General features: G+C 36.6%; 1 protein-coding gene and 1 non-coding gene across 3 annotated transcripts in view; one reads left to right on the top strand and one right to left on the bottom strand.

Annotated features, from left to right (window-relative positions):
- Tasor (transcription activation suppressor) overlaps positions 1-25,619 on the bottom strand; it is a 60,317-nt gene that overhangs the window by 24,319 nt on the left and 10,379 nt on the right. For both annotated transcript variants that reach the window (XM_021662413.2, XM_021662414.2), the window contains exons 2-13: positions 23,145-23,290; positions 21,471-21,563; positions 19,341-19,413; positions 18,736-18,827; positions 18,038-18,199; positions 14,360-14,484; positions 12,369-12,400; positions 11,628-11,733; positions 10,009-10,112; positions 9,824-9,927; positions 398-470; positions 243-314 (exon numbers count right to left, since the gene is read on the bottom strand). In XM_021662413.2, the coding sequence (XP_021518088.1) occupies positions 243-314; positions 398-470; positions 9,824-9,927; positions 10,009-10,112; positions 11,628-11,733; positions 12,369-12,400; positions 14,360-14,484; positions 18,038-18,199; positions 18,736-18,827; positions 19,341-19,413; positions 21,471-21,563; positions 23,145-23,290 (1,182 nt within the window). The remainder of the gene's footprint in view (positions 1-242; positions 315-397; positions 471-9,823; positions 9,928-10,008; positions 10,113-11,627; positions 11,734-12,368; positions 12,401-14,359; positions 14,485-18,037; positions 18,200-18,735; positions 18,828-19,340; positions 19,414-21,470; positions 21,564-23,144; positions 23,291-25,619) is intronic.
- Positions 1,750-1,856, top strand: LOC132656740 (U6 spliceosomal RNA). The gene has a single exon (XR_009594431.1). It is a non-coding gene; the product is annotated as a U6 spliceosomal RNA (small nuclear RNA).

The raw sequence follows: 25,619 nt of genomic DNA, 5'->3' as shown, positions 1-25,619 counted from the left end.
TGTCTCAAGACACCAAAACTAAAAGACCAAAACAACGAAACAAAAATTGAGGGGGTGCACATCAAAATCATGTTTTATATTGCTAATTCCACAAATTCTAATATTTGCAAAAGTAAGATGTAGAAAAGATAGAATGTAAGCTTAGTGAAGTGCAATCTTGCTAAATGTAAACCTATTGAAAAGATTTCAATAACTTAACTACCAATAATTTATCTATACTTCAACATTAAAAAAAAACTTACTGATAATTAGGCATCTAGGTTCTTGAAACAGAAACAAAGCATGTAGCATTCGAGACTTGAGAGTGTGATGTTCTTAAAAAAGAAAAGAAGGCAAATCATTAACATTTTTTTAAACTAATTTTTTTCAATTATAAACTTAAAGAAAGGCTACTTACCATATGGAGAAATCATCTGGTAAGAGGAGAGAAGAAAAAGGAATCCTCGGTCTCCTAAAGGTTTAACAAGAACCTGCAGCGTGGGGAAACAGAAGTTGTATACACCTTATTATTACTTCTACTTTAAAGTAAACACAATACTTTCTACTAGGTATAAAGAACTATAATCAGTTCTTCTAAGAAAATAATGCTATTCTTCACTACAGCAAAACAAGTAACATTAAAACCACTAAACTGTTAAGATTTCAATCAATGGCCTGCTCTTTGATCACCTACCCCTGAGGGGGGAGCAGCCTTACCAGGCCACAGAGGAACAATGCAGCCATTCCTGATGAGATCTGATAGACTAGGGTCAGAAGGAAGGAGAGAAAGACCTCCCCTATCAGTGAACTGGGGGAGGGTTATAGGTGGAGAAGAAGGAGAGAGGGTAGGATTGGGAGGGGAAGAGGGAGGGAGCTACAGGTGGGATACCAAGGGAATAAACTATAATTAATAAAAATAAATAAAAAAAACAAAAATACTTCAAAAAAGATTCCAATCAAGTGAAAACTTGTATTTATAATGTACTGAGAATGTTCCTGAAATAATTATCTGTGAAAAATAACTGATGCTAAAATATAGACTTCTAATATTTCTCATCAGTGCAAAAGACATTAATTGCCAGGGAGTATGGTGGACATTGTGTATAAAGTAGGCTTTGAAATAACTGCCTATGAAAATTCAAGATAATGTTCAATGAAATATGTTGCCAGAATCTTATCTTATAGTTATTTACTAAGTTTCATTTGTTACATCATTTTAGCTGCCTGAGATGACCTGAAAGATAAACGGTGCATGGTCCTTGATTATAAGTCTCTTAACTTTATAGAGAAAGTAAACAAAATAATAGCAATTACAAAGAACAGAGAAGTCCCCCCAAAATTTACAAAGCAGGAGAGATGACTCAACAGTTAAGGGTACTTGCTGCTGCTTGTTCTTTTTTTCCTTTTGGTTTTCCAGACAGAGTTTCTCTGTTCAGCTCAGGCTGTCCTAGAACTCAACTCAACTCTGTAGACCAGACTGTTTTGAACTCAGAAATCTACATGCCTATGCCTATGCCTCTGCCTCCTGAGTGCTGGGATTAAAGGTATGTGGCACCACTCTCTAACAAGGGTGCTTGCTTCTTTTGTAAAGGACTAAGGACTACTCACTTACAAATGAGGCTCACAGCCTTTTGTAACTTGTTCTTAAGGTTCCAATGCCTTTTTCTGGCCTCCCTAAGCATCAGGCATATGCACACACAAAAAATTTATGCATAAAAAATGTATTTTAAGAAAAATTTAAAGAGTAGTAAGAATGAAAAACCACAGCTCGTGCTCGCTTCGGCAGCACATATACTAAAATTGGAACGATACAGAGAAGATTAGCATGGCCCCTGCGCAAGGATGACACGCAAATTCGTGAAGCTTTCCATATTTTTGGGCTGGAAAACTGTTTTTCAAGCAAACGGTTCCAGAAAACAAGCTGGAGTAGCCATCCTAATATCTAATAAAATAGACTTTCAACCCAAGTTAATAAAAAAAGATAAGGAGGGCCACTATATTCTCATCAAAGGAAAAATCCACCAAGAGGACATCACAATCTTGAATATCTATGCCCCAAATACAAGAGCACCGACATTCATAAATGAAACATTATTAAAGCTTAAATCATACATTGATCCTAATACCTTAATAGTGGGCGACTTCAACACTCCACTCTCACCAAGGGACAGATCAACTAGACAGACACCAAATAGGGAAATAAAAGCACTCACAGAATCCCTAAATCGAATGGACCTAATAGACGTCTACAGATCATTTCACCCAAACTCAAAAGAGTACACCTTCTTTTCAGCACCGCATGGAACCTTTTCCAAAATAGACCATATAGTGGGCCACAAAGCAAGCCTCAACAGATACAAAAGGATTGAAATAATCCCTTGTATACTATCTGACCACCATGGACTAAAGCTCGACCTCAACAACAACAGAAACAACAAAAAGCCGACACGCACATGGAAACTGAACAACTTACTACTCAATGACAGCTGGGTTAAGGAAGAAATAAAGAAAGAAATTAAAGACTTCCTAGAATTCAATGAAAAGGAAGGCACAACATACCCAAATTTATGGGACACATTGAAAGCAGTGCTCAGAGGAAAATTTATAGCACTAAGTGCCTGCAAGAAGAAATTCGTAACATCACATACAAACAACTTAATGGCCCAACTGAAAACCCTAGAAAAAAAAGAAGCAGATACACCCAAGAGGAGCAGACGGCTGGAAATAATCAAACTAAGGGCTGAAATCAATCAACTAGAAACAAATAAAACTATCCAAAGAATCAATGAAACAAAAAGCTGGTTCTTTGAGAAAATCAACAAGATAGACAAACCCTTAGCCAAACTAACTAAAAAGCAGAGAGAAACTATCCAGATCAGCAAAATCAGAAATGAAAATGGGGACATAACCACAGACAATGAGGAAATCCAAACAATTATTAGGTCATACTACAAAAGCCTATATGCCACAAAATTTGAGAATCTGAATGAAATGGATAATTTTCTTGAAAGATTCCATCTACCAAAACTAAGTCAAGATCAGGTAGAAAGACTGAATAGCCCTATATCTCCCAAGGAAATCGAAGCAGTTATTAACAGTCTCCCCTCCAAAAAAAGCCCTGGACCAGATGGCTTCAGCACAGAATTCTACAAGACCTTCAAAGAAGTGCTAACTCCAATTCTCCTCAAGCTATTCCACAAAATAGAAACAGAAGGAACACTACCAAACTCATTCTATGAAGCCACAGTCACCTTAATACCTAAACCACACAAAGACCCAACAAAAAAAGAGAACTTTAGGCCTATCTCTCTTATGAACATTGACGCAAAAATACTTAATAAAATACTTGCAAACCGAATCCAAGAACACATCAAAGATATCATCCACCATGACCAAGTAGGCTTCATCCCAGGCATGCAAGGGTGGTTCAACATACGGAAATCCATCAATGTAATCCACCACATAAACAAACTGAAGGAGAAAAACCACATGATCATCTCCTTAGACGCCGAAAAAGCATTTGACAAAGTCCAACACCCATTCATGTTTAAAGTCTTGGAGAGATCAGGGATACAAGGCACATACCTAAACATAGTAAAGGCAATATATAGCAAGCCTATAGCTAACATCAAACTCAATGGAGAGAAACTTAAATCAATCCCACTGAAATCAGGGACAAGACAAGGCTGTCCATTGTCCCCATATCTCTTCAACATAGTACTTGAAGTCCTAGCCAGAGCAATAAGACAACTAAAGGAGATCAAGGGGATACAAATCGGAAAGGAAGAGGTCAAAGTGTCACTATTTGCAGATGATATGATAGTATACATGAGCGACCCCAAAAATTCAACCAGAGAACTCCTTCAGCTGATAAACACTTTCAGCAAAGTGGCAGGATACAAAATCAACTCAAAAAAATCAGAAGCCCTCCTGTATACCAAAGACAAAAAGGCTGAGAAAGAAATTAGGGAAACAACACCCTTCACAATAGCCACTAATAACATAAAGTACCTTGGTGTGACTCTAACCAAGCAAGTGAAAGACCTGTTTGAGAAAAACTTCAAGTCTCTGAAGAAAGAAATCGAAGAAGATATCAGAAGATGGAAAGATCTCCCGTGCTCATGGATTGGTAGGATTAACATTGTGAAAATGGCCATAGTGCCAAAAGCAATCTACAGATTCAATGCAATTCCCATCAAAATACCAACTCAATTCTTTACAGACCTTGAAAAAAAGATTCTCAGCTTCATATGGAGAAACAAAAAACCCAGAATCTCCAAAACGATCCTGTACGACAACAGATCATCTGGAGGTATCTCCATTCCTGATCTCAAGCTGTACTACAGGGCAACAGTAATAAAAACTGCATGGTATTGGCATAGAAACAGAAAGGAGGATCAATGGAACCGCATAGAAGACCCAGAACTAAATCCACACACCTATGAATACTCGATATTCGACAAAGAAGCCAATTCCATTCAATGGAAAAAAGACAGCATCTTCAACAAATGGTGCTGGACCAACTGGATGTCTACATGCAGAAAAATGAAAATAGATCCATATTTATCACCCTGCACAAAACTAAAGTCAAAGTGGATCAAGGACCTCAACATAAAACCAGATACCCTAAATCAATTGGAAAAAAAAGTGGGGAACAGCCTAGAACTCATTGGCACAGGAGACAACTTCCTGAACAGAACACCAACAGCACAGGCTCTAAGAGCAACAATCAATAAATGGGACCTCATGAAACTGAAAAGTTTCTGTAAAGCAAAGGATACCATCATCAAAACAAAACGACTGCCTACAGATTGGGAAAGAATCTTCACTAACCCTTTATCTGACAGAGGACTAATATCCAGTATATACAAAGAACTAAAGAAGCTGAAAAGCAGCAAACCAAGTAATCCAATTAAAAAATGGGGAACAGAGCTAAACAGAGAATTCTCGACAGAGGAATATCGAATGGCAGAAAAACACTTAAAGAAATGCTCATCCTCATTAGCCATCAGGGAAATGCAAATCAAAACGACCCTGAGATATCACCTTACACCCATCAGAATGGCCAAGATGAAAAACTCAAGTGATAACACATGCTGGAGAGGATGTGGAGAAAGGGGAACCCTCCTCCACTGCTGGTGGGAATGTAAACTGGTACAACCACTCTGGAAAGATATCTGGCGCTTTCTAAGACAAATAGGAATAGTGCTTCCTCCAGACCCAGCTATACCACTGCTAGGTATATACCCAAAGTTTGTTCAAGTACACAAAAAGGACACTTGCTCAATCATGTTTATAGCAGCTCTATTTGTAATAGCCAGAACCTGGAAACAACCCAGATGTCCATCAACGCTGGAATGGGTACAGAAATTGTGGTATTTTTATACAATGGAATACTACTCAGCAATCAAAAAGGAGGAAATCATGAAATTTGCAGGCAAATGGTGGGATCTAGAAAAGATCATTCTGAGTGAAATATCCCAGAAGGAGAAAGACAAACATGGGATATACTCACTTATATAGATCTATAAGATATGATAAACATAATGAAATCTATACACCTAAAAAAGATAATCAATTGAGTGGACATGGGGTAAGATGATCAATCCTCATTTAGAAAGACAGATGGGATGTGCATTGAACGTATGACAGGAGTCTACTGAGCGCATCTGAAAGACTCTAACTAGCAGTGTTTTCAAAGCAAAGACTCATGACCAAACCTTTGGCAGAGTACAGGGAATCATAAGAAAGAAGGGGAGTTAGTCTGATGGGGAAAGGATAGGAGCTCCAACAAGGACCAAATATATCTGGGCACAGGGTCTTTTCTGAGACTGACATTCAACCAAGGACCATGTATGGATATAACCTAGAACCTCCACTCAGATGTAGCCTGTGGTAGCTCAGTAACCAATTGGTTTCCCAAAGTGAGGGGAACAGGGACTATTTCTAACAGGAACTCAATGACTGGCTCTTTGGTCTCCCCACCCCCGAAGGGAGGAGCAGTCCTGTTAGGCCACAGAGGAGGGCTTTGCAGCCAGTCCTGAAGATACCTGATAAAACAGGATCAGATGAATGGGGAGGAGGTCCCCCCTATCAGTGGACTTGGAAAGGGGCACGGTGGAGATGAGGGAGGGAGGGAGGGACTGGGAGGGAATGAGGGAGCGGGACATGGCTGGGATACAGTTAATAAAATGTAACTGATAAAAAATAAATAAATAAATAAATAAATAAATAAATAAATAAATAAATAGAAGAACCACAGCTCATTTATGTTAGTAAAAGGCAGCCAAGAAAGATTTAGAGTGTAGTGAAGTTTGAAGAATGGGCATACTGACAAGACTACAAAGTTGCAGGACAGGCAACATTTTAAGGCAGGGCAAATTATAACAGGAGGGACAGTTTGCAGTTTGCAAACATTATGGTACTCGTGACTGGCTCAAGGGTAAGAATAGAGTAGGGAAAGTAGAGTAAATGTTTAATAGATATTGAGATGCAAAGATCAAATAGAAAAAGGAAAGAAGAAAAGGAGGAAGGAAGGGAGAGAAAGGAAAGAATTCCAATTTAGCTAGGAACATCTTTGAGTGTACATACTCTTTTCACTACTTCCTTCAGTAACAACAAAAACATCAGTCCAATCATAACATTTATTTTAGGACCTACTAAAATAGCTTCTAGATTAAGGAATGAGCTGACCAGAAAAGGATATCTGTACTGTGAAAATTGTGCTACCTGAACTGCTATTAACAATACAAACAATAGTCAGCATATAAACTTGTAATTTAAATACAAAAAGGAATGCGCTAACAAAAACACTCAAAAGTACAGTGGTGTCGTGTTTGGGTTTCAAGATGCTTCTGGTGAGCCAACATCCCCAGGAGTAACTTCTCCCCTTTAACTCAATATATTTAAAAATAAGTGTCTTGCTGATTTAGCAAGGCTGGCTACTAGGCTGGCTGGTAGCATGAACCAAAATTAGGGTGGAAGCCCAAAAGATCAGTGAGCCAGAAAGATCATAATCTAGAGCCTTAGGAGGGCCTTCTCCCATCATTTTATTTAAATAATTATACTTAGTATGGATCAGTTGCCAGGTATAACGTAAAGGTATAAAGGGAGCTTAAGCCAAGAGTAAGATTTTTGTTTTAAGGTTTGTAAGTTACATAGATGCTGAGGTGGCCTTTCCACCTGAGGTGGAGGTTTCGTGGACACCTCCAGGGCAGGCTGCATCATACTGCTACGTGACATGCTATATGATTCGAAAGGTGCTTAAGCTGGCCTTATAATTACCATTAATCATAGAGCCACAGACATAGATATCTCACAGTATACATGTAAATGATGTACCTGTAAAATTATTTCAAACCTAAATACTCTGATCCAAAATGTTCCAAACATGATATGCCTTTTCTTAATATTGTGCTCTAGTCCTAGGTTTTACAACAGCATAATGATTGTGCTCACTGAGGAAAACTAGCTAGTTGCCTTTAACATCAATCACACTCACTCCAAATGTAATACAAATCCCAGAGTTAATGGTTTACAGACCAGTATAAAGACCCACTGTATCCAGACACCCATGGAGTATTAGTAGTCCACATTCAGAAATAACACTAAGACAACCAAAGGTCCTGTAAGTCCTATCTGTAGCATAAGCCCAAAGAAAAACATTTTATACCTCAGGATGGCCTCAAACTTTATAACTAAAGCTAATCCTTTTTTTTTTTTTGGGGGGGGGGGGACAAGGTTTTCTTTGTAGCTGTCCTGGAACTCACTCTGTAGACCAGGCTAGCTTTGAACTCAAGAGATCCGTCTTCCTCTGCCTCCTGAGTGCTAGGATTAAAGGTGTGTACCACTACCACTGCCTAACAAATCACTGAAGCTAATCTTGAATCCCTGATTTCTCTGCCTTGATCTCCTTCCTAAGCGCTGGGATTTCAGGTGTGCATAACCACATTTGCCTGTGGTTTTAATGTTCACGTTATTTTTACATTGATATAGAGATGTATATTTTAATTTGTAAATGATATACCTGCTTTATTATTTCTAATTTAATTAAACTATAATCTATCTGAACAGATGGTAGTTTGATGTCTGTTCAGATTTAAGTCCCATAGGGCTGGTTTTTGTATGCATCCCATATTCAGAAGTATATATTCCATAATTTTTGAATGCTAGATACATAATTCTGGGTTGACAATTTTTATTTACTTTGAAAAATAGTGGCGTTTACTAAGAAAAATAAACTGTTTTGAAACATGGCCTTGCTATGTAACTCTGGCTGGCCTGGAGTTCATTAAGTAGGCCCCCAGAGTAGCCTTGAATTCATGGTGATCTCTTCCTGCTCCTGGTAATTCCAGGACAGCCAAGGCTACACAGAGAAACCCTGTCTCAAAAAACCTAAAAAGGAGGAGGAGGAGATGGATAGAAAAAAAAAAGAAAGAAATGAGGCCAAAGCAGAGCAATTCAGAAAAGCAGAGAGAAGCCAGTTTCAATCAGTCACCTTGAAGGAATTGAGCCAGAGCAGCTGAACTGAAAGCCAGCCAGCCAGAGCTGGGGGGGGGGGGGGGGGAGAAGACACGACAAGAAAGGGTGAGTTTATTCAGCAGGGTTTTTTTTGTTTTGTTTTTGTTTTTCAGTTTTTTCAGCTGAAAACATTCTAGGTCTAATTAGATTATATGGAGGCTAGAAGCTTCCAGGACTAGGCCAGGTTAGCAGATGGAGGCAGTAAGCCTCCAAGATGACATTTTATCATGTGAATAAATTATTTACACTTCTCTTTCAGCAAAGCCATACATACTGACACCACAAATTTATTCGCCAATCACAATCTGACATCTAACCTGACTCTACCAACACTAGGCATTCTCAGCATCTATTACATTGGATACTACCTAACAAATATCCCTTTCAGTCTCTCTATTCTTGATTTCTCATACAAACCTTGATGAACTATTATCCAACTCATCTTTGATTTATTAGTAGTAGCCAAGGTAAATGTTTTTTTTTTTTAAAGATAATATATATGTACATATTCAAGGCCTGATCCCTACTCACTTCAAAATCTCCTTCAAAATCCACTCTTCTCAGGACAAAATCCAAATCCCCATGCCAATACAGGCTCAAAGACACTGGATGACACAGCTCCCTAATACTTCCTCCCAGAAAGTTTAATGTTCTTGTATCTCTTAAATATTCACCAAGTATCTTGTTCTTTTGAATTTACAAATAAATCTCTCTATGGCAGACATAGAGCTGGCCCAAGCAGTTAGGATCACCTGCTCTTGCAGAGAATTTGAATTTAATTCTCAGCATCCACATGGAGGTTCACAACCACCTGCAACTAGCTCCACAGGATCTGACACCTTTCTCTGGCATCCATAGGCACCTAGTGTACACACAGTGCACATACATACATGCATGCAAACACACACAAAATACAAACAAATCTTTCTGAAACAAATGCTACGGTCTCTCAACCAAGCTACATCTAAATAACATTGTTTAGAAGTCTGTCTCATTCAGTATTCAATAAATATTTTTGATAATCACACATTTATATTCAATATATATACACACACATATATACAAGGAGACTATACAAAGACTACTGTCATGGATAAAAAGAAGAGTACTATATCTGCTTTATATAACAAACTCCCGGCCAGCTAAGACTACACAGTAAGAACTGATCTCCAAAGTAAAAAAAATACCAATAGTAAAATACTATTTACTAAATGAGAGTATCCAACAAAGATCTTGTAGGACTTCCAAAAGCAAAAATAAATTGAAGTATTAAAATAACTTTTATTTTCAAGGGTTATGGGAATATTTAAAACTTTTCACTCACAAGTTTTTCTTTCTCCAGTTTTTGCAGTAAACACTCCATGTTACTTCCAATTCTTGTCTTTTCTACAACTTCATAAAGGCTACAATACATCCCATTCTTTAAAACTGACACAAAGAAAAAATAAACAGTAAAATATCAAGTCAGATCTGCTTCTTACTTATTTTAGTAAAGTGAAATTACTTTACCTTCATTGGGACCCACGTATGTGTCTTTATAAAACAATGCAGGCGGAATTTTCTGTTTCAAATAATCAAGACTCATAACTGTTTCAACATCTAACTTCTCAGGACTGAAAGAAAATATAAGAGCATGTTTGGCATTCCTATATTTTTAACTCTAGCAATGTTAACAGACACATTAAAATATACTTTAATTAAGGTGGGGGCTGGAAACACAGCTCAGCTGGTTCAGTGCCGTATAAATCATGTGTGGTGGCACATCCCTGTAATGCCAACATTTGGGAGGTGGAGAAGGCAGGAGGATTACAGGTTCAAGAACATGCTCACCTACACAGTGAATTTGTGACCAGATGCAACCTGAAATCTTGCCTCCAAGTCAACAAAATAAAATATAGCTGACAGGAAAACATATGTATTTATTAATAGCTCACCTTATCCTAAAGAGGACCTGAAACAGGAAACTCAAGTATCTATATACAGGTAAGCAGCAACTGGCAGTACTGCCAGTCGTATATCCTTAAACCAGAAGCTAATCCTACATGCCAATTTTACTTAAAAAAAAAAAAAAAAAAGAAAGAAAGAAAGAAAGAAAAAAAAAAGAATAGTTGTCATTTACAGTCAAAGTATGAGCTAGCATAGTTTTTCTTTTCCTTTGGAGATGCTGAGGCTCAAACCCAAGGGTTGTATGGCAGTCAAGCATTCCACCACTAACCTACATCTTCAAGCATTTATACCATTTTCTGTGATGTTAACAATAAACTTTTAATTCTAATATATATTGCACGGATTGTAATACATTAACTTAACCACATCAAAGCTCTTTTCAACAGAGAAATGTTTAACCACCACCACCACCACCACCACCACCACCACCACAACCCCTTATATGTTTTAAAGCAGGATTTCACTATGGTCTGCAACAGAGATCTAGAACAAACTATGCAGCCAAGATAGTTTTTGAACTCAAGATCCTGTGCCTGAGCCTCCCAAGTGCTGGAATTACAGGTATGTAACACAATGCATAGCTAAAACTGGTTTACTTTTAAGTCTATTATATACAAACTGCTAACTAAATCTAAGTAGAATAATATTTTAAACTCATCTTTTAAACTTAAAACCACTCAGAGTACACTCTACATCTGACTAGCCATCTTCAAAGCAGAGAACCTGAGCTTGTTTGCCAGTTATCTTTTGAAATTACAAAATAAACCATTTTAGAAACACATTAATATTTATATTTAAGTTTTTACAGACCACAGTAAAATTTTAAATTGAAAAAGACAGCAAGCAAGCCAGGAATGGTGGTGCATACTTATAACCCTATCATACATGAGGCTTAAGCAAATAACCTGCCTAGACTATATAACGAGTTCCAATCAGAATGATAATTTTAAAGAAGGTGTTTTTTTTTTGGAAAAGAGACAATCAAAAAGAACTAAAGAAGAAAATGATAGTTCCCTTAACTGTCAATTACTATTTTCTTTTTAATTTTTTAAATTAATTTTTGGGTTAGCATATGAGATAAAGATTATTTGTATGTTATTATCCTTTGTTCTCATTTATTCCCCTTCCCTATGATCCTCTCTGGCCCCTCCCACTATTTTCTTTTAATGTAATATACTTACAGCTTGACAGGCAAAAACGCACGAGTGGCTGACCTCAAAGAAATATAACACAGAAGCTTTCCTTTATTTAAAAGTTGTCCTTTCCACAAGGTGTAGTTAAACTTATCTAAACAAAAGAAATAAGAGTCTAGTTGCCCAATAGTCCAGAAGGTATTATTTACTAGAAATGAAAATTATCTAGAAATAAGGCTTTAAGTATAAAATAAACACAGAAGTAACTGACATGCCCTTCAGGAAAAGGTTCAAATTGTTAAGATTTTAGTTTCAGGTCACTTTTACCTTTAACAAAAAAAAAAAAACAAAAAACATTCCAACTTCAAAGAAGGGTCAGTCTGTCTAAGTGCCCTCATTAGAAAGCAGAACAAACAATACAGTCACTATCACGAAGGAGACTCTATTAAACCTGGTTAATGTCTCCTATCATTAAAAAATAAGTTTAAAATTTTCTTTATTGAAATCAAAAACCTCTGGTGAATAAAATGCTTTTAAAGCGTTCAATTGTAAAGCCCAATTTATCTTTTTTTCAATTCAAGTGTTAGAAATTCTGGTCCATCTTCAGAAGCAGTAGCATCTTCTAAAAGAAGATGCTTGAATGACCAAGTACTGATGCTACATTATAACATGACCTCACCTGCTTTATGTTTCATGTTTTTATTATGAAAATAAAATGAAACACTTAACTTAATCTTTCACTGTTTATACTTTCAACTTATCAAAGTAAAAAAAAAATAAGACTCTTACCTATGTTTCTATCTGCATTAAAGCTGTTAGATCTACAAATAATTTTTTAAAAAGAAAGGAAAATTATTACTGATTGGAAACAACATGAAAATAAACATTTAGGACCCTGATATACTATCTATGTTTTGTTGTTGCTGTTGTATTCTCCAGTGCTGGGAATGGAACCCATCACCTCACACATGCAGCAAACAATTTAAACTGAACTAAAGCACCACCTGTAAGTGCTATTTACACTGGAACTACAGAAGAAAACAAAATTCTCCCAAATAAGAAAAACGTATTCTTAAAGAACTATTTACTAGTCGATTACAGTATTTGCCAAAATTTATGAGAGCTGACTTATATTCCAAAAGTATTCATAAACAGACATTGAGACTATTAATACCTCCGTAAACTATATCTTGGAAATAAGATTAGGAAAAAAAATCTCTCTACGTAAATTAACCCATTAGACATTTAATAAATATTTAACTTTTAAGTTATGATTTACCAGACACAATTCTAGGTAACAGAATTCTAAAACAGAATTCTATAAACAGAACACTGTCCCCCTTCTTTCAAAGGATTTACAATCTAATGATGAAGAAAAGTAATTATCAACAAGTACAGTTTATTAGATGATGATGGTGTCAAGAGCCACACAGAAAAAGATCAAGTACAAGAGTTTAATTTTTTTTTTTTTAATTAAAAAAATGAGAACACCCAAGGATAGGACAGGCTAGAGGAAATGTAAGACACAGATATGCAGTAACGGGAAAGAAAGAGCGAGTAAATGTGTGGTCCCAAGGCGAGAGTGCGCATGGCACACTCACAGTAGAAAACGGATGTTTTGTCGATGTTTCAAACAATTTGGGGTCAATCTAGGATTCAAAATAGTAGGAAAGGAGCCAGGCATTCCCAATGCTCAGGAGGCAAAGGAAGGTGGATCTTTGTGAGTTTGAGATCACTCTGGTCTGCATAGCAAGCTCCAAGACAGCTATGGCTACAGAGAGATTCTGTACCAAAAGAGACCGACAGACAGACACACACAAAGACAAAACGATGGAGAGGTAGGGAAAGAAAGAAAATGTAATAGTCATTGTTTCAGGGATATGAGCCTTATAAGTGTATATCTTTAAAGATCACTTAGGAAAAAAATGCTATAGGAAAATGTGTATGTCAGCATTCATAAGCATGAAGCTGACAGAGAAACACTCATCTCTGCATTATATGAATTGGTTTTTTTTTAATGTGAAAAAAAGTAAGTGCTGTATCAGTAGGGCTTAGTGGCTCACACCAGCACTGAGGAGGCTAAGGCATGACCTTCTCAATCTGAAATCTGAGCTGTTCATAATAAAAACTCCAGGCCAGCCTGGGCTATAGTCTAAACTTTATCTCCAAAAACAAAAACAAACAAACATAAACTAACCAAAGCACTCTTTACCAAGCACACTTGACTTTAAAAGCCAATAGGTCATCCTGAAAAATACACGTTTAAAGATACATGGTTTTTTAAAACAGCAGTATGAAAAGTTACTTTTAAGTATGTTTATGAATTCAAAAAGAAAATTATCACCTTACTCCTAAAACTAGGAAAGTCCAGGCATTCCATGAAATATTTCATTGGTTTGGGATAGAGATTTATAGAAACTCAATTTTTAAGACAAAAACACAAATTTTGTTCAGGGAAGTGAGGAACTCATATGGCGAAGATGGCTTCAAATTCACTGAATAGCCAAGGCTGACCTTTATGTCCCAAGTGCTGGGAGTGCAGGCATGTAAGACAACCAGTTAAAACTTTACTTTTAAAAGCTGCTATTTATTAAAGTACATTTAAATCTTAAACAGAAAAAAAAAAAAAGCCCCACAAAACCAAGTAAATCAAAGTAAATTTTAGTTCCTATTTTCACAGTAATGGTCTATCCTACTTATCATTAACATAAAAACTCCTAGTTAATATCAAAAAAAGTTGAAGAGGGTAATGGTAGCTTCTCTGTGTAAAACTGTCTTACCTCAGTGAAGACACAAACTTTGGAGTTGGTATATCATCTTTGTAAATAAAAGACACAACTGCATATGGACAAACATGTCTTGGTCTTCGTCTTAGTTCATCAAAGCCATATTCATAAAAATAATACTAAAAATTGAAAAGCCCAAAATTAACATTTTAAAATAGGCAAGAAATAGAGAAGATATACTTATTTTATTAAATTACTTAGCACCATTTAAGCAGCTCTGGCAGAATTTTTTTTTTTTCCCTTGAGCTTGTCCACTTAGCCAAGATAAAAATGTGTGCTTTTGGTGTATTTTCTGTACCAGATAACAAAGTATCCCAGAAGTTTACTTTTGAAGCATTGACAACTTGTGCAATTAACTCCCTAATATAAATACTTTAAAGTGGAGCTTAAGCTTGGTCAGCCCAGAAATGCCAACTTGATAAAAAAAGAAAAGTAAAATATTAAAGGTTAAATTTCAACCAATATCAATTATCATTTTCTACTAGTGCAGAAAAGAGGAAGGAAGGAAGGAAGGAAGGAAGGAAGGAAGGAAGGAAGGAAGGAAGGAAGGAAGGAAGGAAGGAACAAACTGGAACTCTACTGCAAACAATGAACAAAAGAGATATGCAAAATAAAACTGCAAATATAAATGTCCAAGTAGATAATCTTTTACGCAAAAGTCTTTTCCCTTCTCCTGCTCATGACAGACATCATGCTGGATTTGTGACTGGCAGAAAACTGACTTTTATTTTAAACGAATGTCTGAGTCTATAATCAAGTCCTTTTCCCTGGGAGATTGCTGACTTCAAAAATGTTGTTTCTATCAAACTTCTTCCAAAAAACATTTGAGATTTAAAGCTCTGGTTTACAAGTTCTAGAGAACCCAGTTAACTAACTATACTTCAAGTCTACCAACAAAATTATTATCTAAAAATAGTGAATTGAGGAAGCTTCTGATGTCTTGCACGAATGCAATTTTTGTTAAAATCCCCACGCATAGGTATTCTCCACTGAGACACTTTAACAAAGAGCCATCAAACTTTTTTCAACAAATACTGCAGAAAATTTTTGTTATTGTTTAAAAGCATTTACCTATATATATGTCTGAGCACCACTTGCCTGCCTGGTACCTGAAGAGGCCAGAAGAGGGCACCTGACCCCCTGGAACTAAAATTAAGACATTTGTGAACTGCCATGTGCTGCTGACAAATTCAGGTCCTCTGGAAGAGTAGCCAATAGTCTTAACTGACTTGCCATCTGTCCAGCCCCAAAAAAATTTTTGAAGAGCATTTATTTCTAGGTTCACCATGTAATAGAAGAGAACAATGTCCACCACTAGACAGCTTATGCTACAAAGTAAAATCTTCAGACCATCCAAACATCACAGACTATTGCCAAGGATACTGGTTACCTTCTACAACCTGACTGAAGACATCATGTCATCAGAAATGTAGAAATTAAGGTAGTACCCAACTAAGAGCTTTATCTCTACTGACTAACATTCATGCACACTGATAGAGAAGAAAAATAATCATTAGTATTGCCCAGGTATAAACTCTGTGACCTACAACAGCAACCTGCCTGCAAGATATGCTAGTACATCAGTAGCACAAATGTTATGGTAGTAAACAAGTATTTTTCTATTGGCTTTAATATACACTCCATGAAAATGGAACCCTATCCCTGCTAAGAATCTAGGACTAAATAGGTCATGGGACCTAATGGAAAACTCATTACTATTTGTCTGCTAAATGAACACATTAATAAGATGACTCCTAATGACATACTGCTATAGCCATAGATCAGCATATACTTAACCCTCTCTCAAAAAAAGCGTCTTGCAGTAGGTGAGAGATTAATTATCAGAGGCCCACAACTGGAAAATGTGCAGAGAATGACTTTGTGGCACTCAATCCTAAATAGGATGTCTTGATCAAACCCTAGGCTCAGGGATCTATTCGAGAGGAAGAGAAAAGATTCTAAGAGACAGAGACAGTAGATGACTCTAAGGAAACAGCATCACCTAACCACAACAGGCCTGATACACGTATGATGAACTCACAGAGACTGTGACAGTATGCATAAGACCTACACAAGTTTAAACCAGACAAAATCCCAGCATGAAGAAGGGGAAGTAGACACAAACTGCCACATCTAACAAAGAAACTATTTGCAAATGATACCTGCTAAAAAAGGAGAAATCAACTTTCTCCAATGGAGCAACACTATGTACTGTGTCAGCCATACTCCAGGGCAGGTCCCATGCCCAGCAGCAATTGTCCAACACAAAACAGACACCATGCTTCTGTACGCATTTTGTTTGGGTTTGGTACTTTCTGCCTTACTCATTTATTTCATCTTATTGAGAAAGAAAACAATTGGGTGGTTAAGGAGGGAAAGTTCTGGCAGGAATTGAGGAGAGGAAATAATGACTAAAATATATTATTTTAATATATATTAAAGTAGGTTAACATCACTACTTTCACATACAATCCATTAGATTTATACATCTTTTACATGCTTATTAAGGGGAACTTTTACAAGGTCTCAATCCTAGATAAAACTATAAGCAACAAAAGAATGCTGAGAGCAAGAAAAATGGTCTTTCTTAGACATGATTTTCCCAAGACTCAGAAGGTTGAGACAAGAGGATCATGAATTTGAGGTCTGCCTAGGCTTTATAATAAGACCTAATATTAACAACAACAAAGCCAAACAGTAGAAACAGGAATATCAGGAAGGAGCTCAAAGCCAGCCTCCATGCATAGCAATTTTTGAAACAAGGCCAGGCCAGACCTACCTGAAACCCTATATCAAAAAGTAACCTAGTATGATGGCCTTTAATCCCAGCACATAAGAGGCTGAGGCAAAAGAGTTCTCTCAATGTAGACCAGTTTTTTTTTTCCTTCAAACAGGCCAAGAGTACATACTGAGACCTTATCTCAAAAAACAGAAAAAACATCATGAACAAAAAGCTGAGTATTACTAGCATTAGGCAGGCAGAGGCAGGCAGATCTTTGAGAGTTCAAAGTCAGCCTGACCTACATAAAGAATACTGAGATACATACTGAGGCCTTACCTCAAAAAAATTTTTTTAGAGCTGGGCATGGTGGAACACACCAGTGATCCCAGCACTCAGGAAGGCAGAGGCAGGGAGATCACTGTGAGTTTGAGGCCAGCCTGGTCTACAAAACAAGTCCAGGAGAGCCAAAGCTACAGAGAAACCCTGTCCTGAAAAAACAAAAACGACTTTTTTTTTTTTTTTTTTTTAGAAAACAAAGAGAGCAAAACTATGTATAGGTTTCTGTATATTTAGTAAGGCTTAAAAATATAGTCTACATTATCGGAAGAACAAAGTGATATGAATAAGGACAGTCAAGGGGCTTGACCTTTACTTTGAAAAACAAGTGGTATTTTATTCACCAACAAGATTTTTCTAGAGCCATGAATGGCATTTCAACATGTAATGAGGTGATAGCAGAGATGGTACAGGGTGCAAAATACTGGCTTGTTGCCCATGAGGACCAGAGTTTGGATCCAGTACCCTTGTATGAGTCCGGTGGGTACCCTCTAACTCCAGCTCTGATCTGATACCCTTTTCTTTCAGCCTCCAAGCCTCCAAGTGCAAGCACTTATAGACACACTGATATACATTAATACATCTTTCACATTAAAATGGATCCAAGTACATACCTGAGTAAGCTCATAGGCTCTGTAAGCCAAAAGGGATGTAATTCTACTGGCATTTTTAGACACATGACATTCATGCTTTGGTGTAGGATCCAAAGTATTTTTACTTAACATAGGTTCCAAGCTCTTTACACTCAGAGGATCATAAATACTCTTTATTTTACCCTAAAATAAAGAAAATACTTTAAGTGTCTGTTTAACCTAATTTTAAATATATAAACATATATATATATGCCATAATAAAGAGGAAATACACGTGCCATTAAACTGTTCACCTACTTACATTACCAACATGTTACTCTCTCTCTTTTTTTTCCTTCACTCTCTTCTTTGGAAAACAGCTGGAACAGTAAGATAGCTCAGCATGTAAACACCAAACTTGATTACCTGAGTTTGAATCTCAAGATCCACAAGATGGAAGGAAGAACTAACTCCCTCAAGTCTTCCCTTAATCCTCACATGCATCCTATATCATGTGTAACCCCCTACACACAAACTAATAAATTGCATAATCTAACAAAGATAGCAAGCCAATTGCTACTCATTTAAGAGTCTTTTAAGATAGCAACTCTTAAGAGTCTAGAGTATCTTCATATACTACCACATACACTTTTAATTCAAAATCCTAAAGTATGAGCTCTTAAAGCTAAAATCCAAGTCAAATGTTGTCTTTAATATATACAAATAAAAGTTAAAATTACCTTCATTATTTTAAAAATAACAACATCGCCTACTGCCCCAGCTTCCAAAGGATTAGACTGTAAGAGATCTGCATACCTACAAAGATAGATACCTAATAGAAAGAGAAAAATAAAATTTCAATTTAAACAATTAGGTTTAAATTTTTTAAAGAAAATAAAAACATTTAACCAATAATAAAAGAGATAGGAGGTATGACAATTTTTTAAAAGCAATACTCTAAGACAGTGGATAAGCCAGGATTGGTGGCACATGCCTTTAATCCCCGCACTCAGGGAGGCAGAGGAAACTGCTGCTGAGTTCGAGGCCAGCCTGGTCTACAAAGTGAGACCAGGACACGACAGCCAGGAGACTACAACTACATAGAGAAACCCTGTCTCAGGGGAAAATAATTACATTTGATCAAAAAGAAGTGTGCAAAATCAGAAACAAAGAAATGAAACCAGTGATACACTTCAGAACTTAATACTAGTCTCCTTGTTTAAAAATAAAAGAAAAACAAATACAGATTTAATTAGTTGACTAGAGGCAGACTACATTAAGAACTTTAAATGTCAACTTAACAGTAGTAAGTATAAATGAAAAACAAAACAAACAAAAACATTACCCATGGAAGGACTGCCAAGAATAGTTATTTTGGATTGGCCCACCTGCAATCCTTTTTCACATATGCTTTGAACCTATGTAAACAAAACATATCAGTTTGAAATCATATAACAAGAAAAATAATTTGTTAAATTTCAAAATATAATCTTCTAAACTATACATTACAAAAATTTCAGAGATTTCAGCTTACTAGTTAAGTATTAATGTAAAACTGGCTTAAAGTTCTAAGATATTTCTATCAGAAATTCATCTTTATGCTATTTGTGGCAGATACACTCACAAACAACAGAGAATTAAGACCAGCAAAGTGTTTATTTATACACAAATATTTTTAAGATTTTTAATATTTTTAGGTGCGATTTATATTTGTGTGGCAGTGCCCACAAACACCAGAAGAACAAATGGATTCTCTGGAGCTGGAGTTAACAGGCACTTGTGAGATGACCAATATGGTTTCTAGGAATTGAACACAGGTTCCCTTGAAAAGCAACAAATGTTCTCTATCTCTGAAACACCTCCCTAGCCCCAAGACAAATATTAAAAAAACGTTAACCACTATTTTTAAATAAAGAAAAATGACTACAAGAACGAAGAATCAGCATTATATAGGACAATCTTGTTTTCATAAAAGAAAATGTTTAATGTTCCAGGGGAAGAAAACAGAACTGATCAGAGAAACAATGATTACATTTGAAAAAAGAAATTACAAAACATATACTTTGCCCCTCTGAATTACTTCTTCTGCTCATTTGTTAGTAAAAGCATTACAGTACAGTGAATGCCTGTAACTCCAGATGACTGGCAGCAAGATGGCTCTTAGTTCAGAGAAGGACAACCTGATATACACAGCAAGACCTTGCCTCAAAAAAACAGACAAGGGCTGGAGAGATGGCTCAGTGGTACTATTCTTCTAGAGAAGCACGCATATTGACTTCCCAGCATCCATGTTAGGCAGCTCACTACAGCCTGGAATTCTAGCTCCAAGAGATCCAATACATACCTGAACTAATGTGCACACACCACACACTTTATTAAAAATAAAGATAAAGCTTTAAAAAAAAGACTAGTAAGATGCTTAGTAGGTAAAGGTACCTAGCATCAAGACTTACAACATGTTTTCATTATTATTATTTACTATTTATTCACTTTGTATCCCAGTTTTAGTCCCCTCCCTCATCTCTTCCTCTCCTATCCCTCTTAGTCCACTGATAGGGGAAGTCCTCCTCTCCTATTATCTGACTCTAGCCTATCAGGTCCCATCAGGACTGCCTGAATCCTCTTCCTCTGTGGGCTGGCTAGGTCGCCCCTAGCCCTCTGCCAGAGAGAAGTCATCAAGGAGCAGGCAACTGAGTTCATGTCAGAGAGTGTCTCTTCTCCCCTTACTAGGCAAGCCACATGGAGACTGAGCTAGGTATGGGCTATACCAGAGAAGGGGGTCTAGGGCCTGCCTGCATGGTCTTTGGTTGATCCATTGGTGTCTACAGTCCCCCCTGGGCCCTACTTTTTTTGGCTTTGTTGGTCCTTTCATGTGGCTCCTGTCCCCTCTGGGTCCTTTTATATCCCCCTTCTTCCATAAAATTCTCTGCGCTCAGTCCAAAGTTTGGCTGTGAGTCTCTGCATCTGCTTTGATCCCCTTCTGGATGGAATCATTTAGAGGGCATCTGTGGTAGACTTCAGTCCTGTTCCCTCTCTTCGACCACTTCTGGTATCTATCCCGTTTTCCCTTATGAATGAGAATTAAGTATCTTCACTAGGGTCTTCCTTGTTGTTTAGCTTCTTTTGGCCTGTAGATTTTAGTGTATTTATGCCTAATACCCACTTATAAGTATATACCATGCATGTCTTTCTGCTTCTGGAATACCTCACTAAACAAACAGACTTTATAAATACTGAGCTTAATAAAGAAGTGAGACTTATTTTACTCACAGATAATAGGTAAAGAAACCATAAATAAACTCAAATCATGCAAAATAAGTGAGTTTTAAAAAAGGACTTACAACTTGAGTTCAACGTTCTAACTCCCCTCCGCCCCTCATGAAAAAACAGGGGAAAAAAGTTACCTTATACTTAGCAATGTATTGCTGAATAATTGTGAAACTAATGACTTAAAATGCGAACAGAATTATCTCACCTGGTATCGATCAACCATGAGAAATGCGTAAGATTCTGAAAGTTCCTTATCCAAACGACCATCAAACTTCAGTTCTCTTCTTTTTTCTGTAAACTAAAAAAAAGTAAATCTGTAAGTACTTAGCATGATTGTTTCACTAAGCTCAGGGTTAAAGAAATTTTCTAAGAAAGCACAAACCTATCAAGATAAAAATCTTCCTATGCTTCTGCTATTCAATCTTCAATTTAATTTTTTCTCATTTTATCTTCTGATACATAATAGTCAAAAGTATACAGTTCTTTTTTTTTTTTTTTAAAGTATCCAGTTCTTAAGCTGGGTATGGTGTGGCACAGGCCTTCAATCCCAGCCCTTGGGAAGCAGAGGCAAGCAGAACTCTATGAGTTTGAGGACAGCCTGGACAAAGTGAGTTCCAGAACAGCCAGGGCTACACAGACAAACTGTCTTAAAAAGTAATAAGAAGAGCTGAAGAGATGGCTCAGAGGTTAAGACTACTATCTGCTCTTCCCAAGGTCCTGAGTTCAATTCCCAGCAACCGCATGGTGGCTCACAACCACTTATAATGTGATCTGGTGCCCTCTTCTGGCATGCAGGCACATGTGCAGGTAGAATTCTGTATACATAGTGAATAAATAAATAAATCTCTATTTTAAAAAAAGTAAGAAAAAAGGTATCTAGTACTTAACAATTTTATCCAATTTCCTATTAAAATTTTATTATATCCCCAATCTCCTCAAAGATTGGAGTTTTTTGCATTTTTTTAATGCCCACTTAACATGATGGACTGAATATATTAGGTGGTTGAATGTATTTAAGCCAGATACAGTGGGACTTGAAGCCAGCATTGTGGAGGTTGAAGCAGGAAGATCCATACCTTTGACTTCAAGGCCAGCCTCTATTCAGAACAGAATGATGCCTAACAATATGTTGCACACTAGTCAAGTAATCTAAACTGTTGGGTTTATTTTTAGAGTAAAATAAGTATCTACTAAAACTATAGAAGAGCTACCATTTTTGTATTTGTATTCAGGTTCCCTCAACCATATACTTTAACTTCAGATAAAATTTCCATACCAATTAACAAATAATACTACTATAGCATGAAACCACATCAAAACTACAATATTTTATTTTTCTCTAGGAACTGGCTTAAAACTAAACTTCGTAATATTTCCCATCCATTAGAAAACAATAATAAACTTTCTAAAATTCCATTTCTGTTACCTCATAATTATACATGCTACCTTCCCCTATATTAAATTCAAGGAACATCTAACTTGCATATGAAATTAGGACTCACTGTCAACTGCTGCCTTTTGTACATATTCAGTAAGAATTAAAAAAAAAAAAACCACTTCATTGTGAACTTACAATTAAATACTCTATAGTAAGCTGTCCACATGTGGATGACTTAATTTCAGGATTCTGTATAACTAACACATTAGTCACAATTTAACACAGCATAAACATAGTATAGCAATAACAGAGATCCCCATGAGTGGGGATGCAGGTCAGGGCAAAGCACTTGCTGAGCACGTGTCTGGCCATGGGTTTAATTCCCGCACCACAAAAAATCATTTCAATTATTTTCACCCTTCAAGTTGCCTTTTCTAAAAACTTAGCATTTCTAGGAAGGGGGGAAAAAAAGAGGGTTTCTTTCCGGAGCTAATTACATACCTCTTTTTCCAAAAGTTCATTACGTATCAAGCAAGCTCGTCTATACTTAAAATTTGTTACTGAGGATGGTTCAAGGTAAGATGAATGGAGAATATTTAAAACATCTTCAAATTCTCGAGAGCCTGGAGTTAACGGCTGGAAAAGTGCTAAAAGAAAAAAAAAATCACATTGTAAAATTACTCTATCATAAATGTCTTAAGTGTAGGTTTTTGGTTTTGTGGGTTTTTGAGTCTAACTTCAAATGAACATAAGGCACCAAAAGTGACTATTTTTTGACATGAGAGTTGTTAGAACTCATTGAAGACCAACTAGACAGCACAACAGGTAAAGGTGCTTGCTGGAGATGTGACAGAGTTAGATCATAGGAAAAAAAAAGTTGTCCTCTGCCCCCACTTGCATATTCATGTCAAGATGTGTGTGCACTTGAATTCACACAAGTATTTTTTAACTCAATAACTAGTCCCCTTAGCAATGAGGATCTGGCCTCACAACTTCAAAAACTTCAGGGATGGTACATACAGCAATCTAAATTGCTTACACTCTCATATTCAATTTGTCTCAATTCCTATTTACACTGCACTGAAAAGGTATGTCTAAGACTGTGGTAGTCAAGCAGCTATTATAAATGAAAGCATAAACCCAACACAGTGGCTTATATCTATAATTCCTAAACCTGAAAGGCAGAGGTAAGAGGATAAGCAAAAAGAAGTAAGAGAATAATCAAACATTTGAGGCAGCCTGGTCTACAGAATAAGGTCCAGGCCAGCCAGGACTTCATGACAAGAAGCTATCTCAAAAAAAGAAAAAAGAGAATTCAACTTTAGACAATGTACCTATAAAACAGTTTACTTTTAGTGATAAAGTTAAAGTAAGACACAGTACTCAAACAGCTTTATTATCAATATAAAACAGGACATTTAAGTACCAAATGTTAAGATGTAGGGCTTTGAGCCAAGCCAGGCAGCACAAGTCTCCTCCCCGTCTCCCATCCCCTCAAGAGAGGGTTTCTCTGTGTAGTCCTGGCTCTCCTGAAACTCACTCTGTAGACCAGGTTGGCCTTGAACTCAGAATCTATCTGCATCTGGCTTCCAAATGCTGAGTTTAAAGGTATGTACTTCCTTATCCTAGCTTCTTGATGGCTAAGTACAAAGCAAACTGAAGGATGGCCTGAACTTAGTGAGACTTGTCTTTAAAACAAAAAGTAAAAAAGTAGAACACTTTTCTAGCATGTTGCAAAAACTAGGTTCAATGTCCAATACTAGGAAACAGCAAGAGTTATAGTTTGAAATACCAGATTTGTCATTTACTGGCTTTGCAGTAAAAGTCAGTTCTCTTACTGTAAAATGGAAAACTGCAGTTCTCCTAATAACCATTATATGCCAAATACATTATAAGGCAGTACACAGGAAAAAAAAAGGGTACTAAGCAGAATAGAGCAGCAGCTGTGTGCAAAGTTGACACAATTAAATTTGTATCCTTTGTGTCTTCATCATTCTACATTCCATTTCATTTTCTTTTCCATCTCTGACACAAGTTCTCAGTGGGCAGCCAAGGCTTACCACAAATCCTTTTCTTTAGCCTCCTAAGTATACTGGAAATATAAGCATGTACCACTACACCTGGCTTAAACTTGTGTGTGCACACATGGACATGGGTATACTCATTCCAAGATATAGAGGTCAGAGAACAACTTTCAGATCAGTTTTCTCTTTCTACTGTAGCTCCAGGAATCAAACTCAGGCTTAGGTGGATAGCTTTTACCAGCTGAGACCACTTTCTGACACTGAAATAAAAAAAAAAAAAAATTAAAGATTTTTTTTAAAGATTTATTTATTTTACATATATGAATGTGCTACCTGCATGTGTCAGAAGAGGACATCAGATCCCATTATAAATGGTTGTGAGCTACCATACAGTTGTTGGGAATTGAACTCAGGACCTCTGGAAGAATAGACAGTGCTCTTAACTGCTGAGCCATCTCTCTAGTCCCAACACTGAAATTTCTGTAACACTACATCATTTAACCTATTTGGTTTAATGACCAAGCATGGTGAAACATGCCTTTAATCACACCATTCAAGAGGCAGAGGTATGCCAATCTCTGTGAGTTTGAGGCAAGTTTGGTCTACAGATTAATTTCAAGCCATCCAGGCTACATAGTTAGAGCCCATCTCAAAACAAACCAAAAAAGCCAACAATTATTTGGCCTAATTCCTAAAGTATACATGAAATTTTTCATTAGATAAATTTCAAATACCAAACCTATATATCTTAACTTTTCCCAAATTAAAAAATACATATATATATACTTTCCCCAAATTAAAAAAAAAAAAAAACAGCTTATTTTTCACTGTAGACAGAACTGTTCACAGAAAGTTATAGTCTTCATCAGATTTTTTCCAAGACATTATTTCAAGGTCAACAAATATTAAAAGTAACTCCTGGGTTCCACTGAAAAAAACTGTTGTATGTGTA

The sequence above is a fragment of the Meriones unguiculatus genome, chromosome 9, assembly GCF_030254825.1.
Source record: "Meriones unguiculatus strain TT.TT164.6M chromosome 9, Bangor_MerUng_6.1, whole genome shotgun sequence".
In the NCBI taxonomy this organism is placed as follows: Eukaryota; Metazoa; Chordata; class Mammalia; order Rodentia; family Muridae; genus Meriones; species Meriones unguiculatus.
Note: the sequence above shows the minus strand (reverse complement) of the source record. Positions and strands in the feature narration are given on the sequence as shown.